This window comes from Nansenia antarctica, assembly GCF_963989245.1.
Source record: "Nansenia antarctica genome assembly, chromosome: 1".
NCBI lineage: Eukaryota > Metazoa > Chordata > Actinopteri > Argentiniformes > Microstomatidae > Nansenia > Nansenia antarctica.
The window spans coordinates 91,214,642-91,222,141 of record NC_137674.1 but is presented as its reverse complement, the minus strand read 5'-3'; the positions used below and the strand labels follow the sequence as shown (position 1 = coordinate 91,222,141).

At 43.2% G+C, this 7,500-nt stretch overlaps 1 protein-coding gene across 1 annotated transcript in view; it reads right to left on the bottom strand.

Annotated features, from left to right (window-relative positions):
- Positions 1-7,018: 7,018 nt before the first annotated feature.
- prdm5 (PR domain containing 5) overlaps positions 7,019-7,500 on the bottom strand; it is a gene marked incomplete at both ends in the record, with an annotated part of 40,408 nt that continues 39,926 nt past the window's right edge. Inside the window, one exon of the mRNA XM_080527162.1 lies at positions 7,019-7,183. Coding sequence (XP_080383288.1) covers positions 7,019-7,183 — 165 coding nt within the window. The remainder of the gene's footprint in view (positions 7,184-7,500) is intronic.

Sequence of the window (7,500 nt, the reverse complement as noted above, 5' to 3'; positions counted from 1 at the left end):
CTGATGTTGGAACATTTCTTTTCGTGTCATTACCCTCGGCCTCTTGTCTTGACTGGTTCTCAAGCCTGGTGTTCAATGACAGGGAGATTTGTGTTGGGCGTAAAATCGTATCCTTGAAAGACAGTTTGGAATGGAGGGCAGAGAAGAAAAAAAGGGAAGGGAGGAAGGAGAGAGGGGATAGTGAGTAAAAGGATGAGTAACTGTCTGAGTCTGACCAAAGTGAAAGAGAAAAAATCTCTCATCACATTCGCACAAATGTTTTGACTAGGCCAGTTAAGACTTCTTTGTCATCACCGATCACCTAGCGATAAATCCCAGTGCCGCAATGAGTGACTGTCGGTTTGAAGAGAATCCCGGGAAGATGTCTCTGAGTTTTGAGAAGAGGCAGCTAATACACAGAACTTTCAAACATTCCCAAACTATTCCCAAACTAATAAAAAGAACGTGTTGAATTAGATCCTGTGGCCGCTCTTGACATTTGTTTCTGGTTTTGTGGGCTACAGCGAACCTTGGCAGGAGGTCAGAAACTCATCAGGTTTCTCTTCTAGTGGATTTGTTATCTTGGAAATGTTTGCTGAAGACTGGAATATTGTTAAGTTGATAAACAGTATACTTGGGGCCTGCACAATGTTTATTAAAGCATTAACCGTTCTTGTCTTTATACCGCAACATTCAAAGAGACATCTCTGCTACCAAACTAAAGTGCTGCCGTATTCAAATGGTCTAAAAACTTTGCACAATGGTGTCATTCATATATACTCAAAGGACTGATTCTGACATTTTAGTATGCCTGATATGTTTTCCACTAAAACAAATAATATTGAGAGGAAACTCACTTTCTCTTACTAGGGTCTGATTGAATTTAGAAAGATGGTATGCGCACATCCCAAAAATTCTTAGCCCCGGTGAGAGAGATCTGCACTCTGGCCATGGCTCCTAAAAATGTGTTTCTTTATTATGTACAACGTTTGGTGATGAGGACATTCCCCAAGTGTATGGCCAGTCAACAGACAGTGTGTGAGGTGAGGACAGGACCGTGGTCACTAATGACACCGCGGAGGGAAGGCACACGGCCTGATGACAGGGCTGAAGACTGAAGCTGTAGAGGTGGACTTACTCACTGATCAGGCTCCATTCATAATCAACAGCCATGTTTTGTGGTATTTTTGCATATCTCACCCTGCCTCTAGACCTCCAATACCAGTCAAACGTTTGGACACACTTCCCCATTCAATTGAAGTGTGTCCAAACTTTTGACTGGTAGTGTATGTCCAAATTCCCTCTTTCATCATCCCTCTCGCCACTGTGAAAAAAAAAAAAGGAGATGTAGAGTGTCTGTTGGGCCAGGAGAAACCTCATCTGAAGTTGTTCATCCTGTTGGGTATTGGCTGTAAGCCAGGCCTGATTTACTGTTACTGCTAAGAAGGAATACAACAAGTGACAGAATATAAAAACAGTCATGTAAGACCACTTGAAATTCTTAGATTATTTTTTTGGGGGGACAATTCCTGTCCAGCTGTGTTATCTTCACTTTGTCACATTCATAACTTTTCTCACGAGGGTGGAATCCAGTGAAGATAAAGGGTCATCAGTAAGAACACAATGTTTGCCTTTGAATTTGCATTGAGTATGAGACTCAGATTCAGAAAAGCTTTATTGTCCCACACTTGGGAAATTGGTCAACAACAAATACTGTACACGTATTTACACAGAAATACATATCACCGTTTTTGACAGGAACCTCGATCATGAACCTCTCACAGCCCTATTTGGAATTGGTATCCCACCGCCTACAACACCCATGTTTTCGCTTACAAAGAGACGCGTCCTTGCCTTTACAACGCTACTGGCAAGAAGACTTATCCTATTTAAATGGTAGCACACCCTCCCCCCTTCACATAATAGCTGGCTCAAAGAGATCCTGAACCACATTAAACTAGAAAAAAATAGATTTTCACTTAGAAAGTACAATACAACCTTTGACATGACTTGGAAGCCTTTCGCCGACCACCTGAGTAAGATCACCATTCAACCAGATGATGACTAGATGCCCCCCCCCCCCCTCCTTACCCTTATTGTTCTATTATGATTTAGATTTTATGTTATGGTTTGTTTGGGGTTATGCTTTTGGTTTGTGTTAATCTCATTTCTTTTAGGGATATTACCATTACGTTCTATTTCTTTCTTTTTATCAATGATGAACTGGGGGTGGGAAACATTCTAGGGGCATACTAGGCTGTATAGGGGCTGATGGAGGTGGCTCTCCATTTTCTAGGTATTTACTACCGTTTAGATATATATATATATATACTTATTTTTTATTTCTTTTCATGTAAACGCTGTCTACATGCCTCTATGCCTGATATGAACCAGCTCACCCGACCATCCCATAAGTAACGTGTAATGTCTAACGTATATATGTCTAAAAATCAATAAAAAGAATTAAGAAAGAAAGAAATACATATCACAAGTGTTCCTTTTGTTAGATTAGATTAGATTGAACTTCATTGTCATTGCAGAGTGCCAGACAAGTTTAGCATCTAACCAGAAGTGCAAATAGTGATAAGTACAGTATGGCACATCAGTTGTTTATCAGTTCATTGCAGGAAAAGAACGTGTTATATTGTTCACAGACACAAAAAAGACCAACTCTAGGTAGGAGGATAATGCTAAGCGATTTGTGTCCCAAGTCCCTGCATTGTCTTGAAAAGCAAAAGGTATTTCAAGCTTATTGGCTAAACAAAACTTGTTTATGATACTAGGGTTAATGATTAATATACAGTAGAGGAGGAATTGGATAGAAATCGATATCACTTGAATCTTCAGTGAGCATATTTCCATGCATGTGTATAGGATGATGGACACACACACACATACACTGCTTATTGTTTAATGATATGCCTCTTTTCCAATTTCCTTCTAATAAAATATACCTTGACCTCTTCTCTTCCGTGGAGCCTGGATATTATTAGATCAAGTTATTCAAACACATACACATGCACGCACACACACACACACACACACACACACACACAAACACTCACGAGTACAAGCGTTGCTTAGGTCAAACTGATTGTCAAACAGTCCCTTTGTTGCTTGCTTCCATTCCATTCTTTAGGGTTTCTCTCCATCCCACCTAAACCTCTCCAGTCTCTTTATCAGTCTGTTCCCCTGTCATGTCTTCTACACTGTCATGTCTTATGTCATGTCTTGTACACTGTCAACTTATTGGCCTCTGGTGTCTTATTGCTCACTCTCAAGTTCTTGACCTCTTGGTGGTTTTGGGCATCCGGGTTTTTGGTTCTCAAGTGCCCCTCCCTCTGTTTCCATGGAAGCCGGCCGCTTTAAGGGAATGTCCTGGAATGTTGGAACAGAGGCCCGGAATAGACCCACATATACACACACACACACACACACACACACACCCTCCTCCCCAAACACATAAAAATTCCCTTGGATGGCACCCTGCTCAAGCAGGCAGCCAGACAGGGCATCAATACCCCCGCATTCCCCTCGGTCATGGAAGCGTTCTGCCCTGAACAACCTGTTACCACAGCAACGGTGGCTAAACACCCCCGGCAAGACGACCTTGTCTGTGCCATTCCCAACGTGACGGTGGTTTGCCGTAAAAGCCCTAGCTGGCGTGGTAATGACACTCCTGCATGGTGGGGCAGGCGGGGCGGGGGGGGGGGGGAGCTGCGGACGCTGGTCTGGGCCCCAGTCTGGCCACACTCGCAGATGGGGAAGGCTGCACAGGAAACTGAGGCTTCCAGTAAAAACATGTAATTAGAAACACATTGACTGGGAGCCCCGGTGTGTGTGTGTGTGTGTGTGTGTGTGTGTGTGCGCGCGCGTGTGCATAAACTGTATATGTGGGTGTGTGTGCTCGTATGTGTGTTGGGGGGTGGATGTGGAGGACATGATCACAGTGAACAACTGTCTAGGAGTCACACTCCCACAGTCCAGATGAGCTGAGAAACACGACACTGTAGGAAGCTTAGACTCAAAGAGGAGGCCTACACAATGTTAAAAGGTACGGTATTCCAATGGTTGAAAAAGACGCCGCTATTAAGCTGTGTTTACGACATGCGATATACATTTCTTTTAAAAGTCAGTGTGTTTGAGAGCGTCAACGTGGTTCTCCTGAGGCCCTGACCACTAAGAGCAGCCAGCGGGCACAGCTGGCAGCGTGGGCCCATGGCCACCACCGCCGCCACGCCCTAGAGGTTAACACGGCCACATCTGATCTGAGAAGCCTGTCGACACCAACCATCCTCCTCCTCTCCAGAGGGACACCAGGAAGAAGACCAGGCTCTGGGGAGGGATGAACCAGTGGAGGCTAATATGCTGCATGGGTTGGAACGTACTGTGTTTAGTTTGTATACAACAGTACTGTCTCTTAAGTAAATGTTCCCGCCTCTGGGACATCAACTCTCTTTTTCTTTCCTATCCTATCCTACATGCCTGGTCCCCAAGGGCTGTCATTTTTAACAAGATTTTACACACTGCAGTGTTGTTGATTGATTGCATAATTTTTCACTAGAGACACAAGGTTCACAAAGTTTTTAGAAATATGGAATCTCTGGTGTCTTTGAAGAAGCTGCCACCCATGAGAGGATTTATACTGTATACAGTTTGAACAGTGGCCCATTTGGTGACAAGCTTTGGGGGGATCCCAGCCCACTGTGAAGAGCGCTCCAGCTCCCAGCCGCCAGTCCATCAGCGATGATTCTCACAGAATAAAACCCCTCAGACGCTTTTAAGCCCCAGAAGCTTCAGAAGTGGATGGACGTGAGAAATTAATGAACCCTCCCGCTTCCCCTATCCAGAGAAACCATCAGAGGTTTCTGTTAGGGCGGCTTTGGAGAGTGGTGACTGTGGTCTCAGAAATAGAAGGAAAAAAAACGTAATTACCCTAAAGCTCCCAGCAGACTCACTCCCAACCCAAGAATAAGGGTTAAATTAACAACAACAAAGTTGAACACTTTTAATCAACTCTCAAAGTGTTTCCGAAATACCCCAACGTCAACAGTTCAACCAACACATAATTAGAATTAACAGACTAAATGGCTGTTTGGGAAGAGATTTAGTTTTTTTTTATACATTTTCAAAATAGGAAAGTGTGATGTAAAACATTCACAGTTTTTAAATGGACATTAAGAGATAGAGGGAGGGGGGGGGCGATAGAGAGAGAGAGCGACAGAGAAAGAGAGAGAGAGAGAGAGAGAGAGAGAGAGAGAGAGAGACAGAGAAATGGGAAAATGTGCAGCAGGTCGGAGCATATAAAAAGAACAGAGACATAAACATAATTGCACATCCATTAAATACATGATCCATTTAACGTATACAGTATATAACCAAAATACAGGAGTGTAAACCAATAAAGAAACAAGCTTGGTCCCTCAGTACTGATCACATTTGAAGACAAAAAAACACAGTTTTGACGGATATGATGTTGGTCTTCTTAGCAACAAACATTTCCAAATAGTCAGGACACAGTAACTTGACAACAGTAATGATGAATTCAGTAACAATGCATTTTCCATGAGTGGGATGAGGGGAGGGTTGTAGAGGAGGCCGGGGACAAATGTAGCACCCTGCTTTATTCCAAACAGCAACAAGTACCACAGTGCTGAAGCACTATCTCGCCTGCGCTCAGGTGGGTGGAGAAGCTGTAATAGAGGTGTGTTCATGACAATGAGCAGTGCAAGTGCCATGAGCAAGTGCGGTGTGCGCTACTGCCAGGCCCCCTCGCCAGGGCCTGCATTTGCTCTAAGACTCGTTTTTATGCCATTCAAATATAGCCCAAGGTTTGTCATGGTTGCTAGGGTTGAGGGCAAAAGTAACACAGTGTTACAATTACCTGAGGGCCAGTCCTGGGCACACAAGGTTTGCACAGATGGGAGTGATAGGTACATTTCCCAACACTGTGAATCACACTAATCAGTCTGTGGCTAGGCATCGGTTATTTATAGTCATTAAACTAGAGGCTCTAGCGTTAGGCTACCGTTATTTAGCCTACCTGTTTTTGAGGTCTAGTTAAGATGTAATCGTGTGTTTTGTCGTCAGAAAATGCTGATATTATTTTTTATGAGGAACCATCATGGATCATAACATTGTTACCATTAAACAATAAACTGGTATAGAGTTAATTAAAAAATAAAACAAATTGTTACCATTGCCCCTGGTCTCCCCTACTGGTTGTGCTCGGGTAAACATCTTTGGGTGGGAGTTTGTTGTAAATTGTACTGTCCAGTACCAGAGTAAAACCTGAGTTAAGGTGGCAAAGCTAAGCATAGCGATTCTATCTCTTCTATCATTCTATTTCTATGAAGTTATGGGTGGTAGGGTATGACGGGGGAACCAGTCAGGGTATAAAGTGGGATTGTGCCTTTAATGCTGAGGTTGAGGCTACGGTCTGGAAAATGTGACTTCCAAACTTTTGTTTAAAAAACCCTAACCATAACTCATATCTGTACCCTATGATTCATACACACATACTGCACATACATTTTTTACTAATCTCCCTATTCAGAATACATTCAGAATACTGCTCATCTGTAGATGGATACTGTAATAGGCCATACTGTATGTGTAATACTGAGCTCCACTCAGAAGAAAGATGGTACTACCTAGAACCATGAAAGGTTCTTCAGCTGTCCGTGTGGGAGAACCCTTTGAAGAACCCTTTTGGGGTCCATGTAGAACCATATTGGTTTCCATATAGAACGTTCTGTGGAAAGGGTTTTACATGGAACCCAAAAGGGTTCTTCAAAGAGTGCTTCCCCAGGTTTACTACAGTATTCTCCCACAGGGACAGCCTAAGAACCTCAGTGTAATAATAATAATAATAATAATAATAATAATAATAATAATAATAATAATAATATATTTTATTTGTATAGCACTTTTCCTGCAAACGTTGCGGTGTATACCTCCTCTCCTTTCTCAGTAAAGTGTGCTGTTGTGTAGACTGTTGTGTAGACTGTTGTGTAGACTGTTGTGTAGACTGCGCCTCCTAGCCATCCGTCTCTCCATGGACATTCTCCATGTGCACTTTGAGGTAGTCGTTCCTGGTAAACTTCTTATGGCACAGCTGGCACTCTGCCATGGGCCGGTTGGGGTTGTGGGTGAGTTTGTGTCTGCTCAGCATCTTCTTCAGGCTGAAGGAGAGGTCGCACACCTACGGAGTTAAGGTGAAAAAGAGCTGTGTTAGCCCGTATGAAGTGATGGGAACAACGAGACGGAAGAGACAGAACCATCATTCAGATGACAGAAGCCAAACCGAGTTGAGCTGTACTGGACTGACACATCCATCAGTTGGATTTGGAAGGGTTGCTGAAATGATCCAAGACAACACAGTATCGTTTCGGTTGGCCCTGTCCTGTTTTAAGCCCCATACAGTACTCATACAGTACATACAGTACTCATACAGTACTCATACAGTACATACAGTACTCATACAGTACTCATACAGTACTCAGTAGCCTACACACAGAT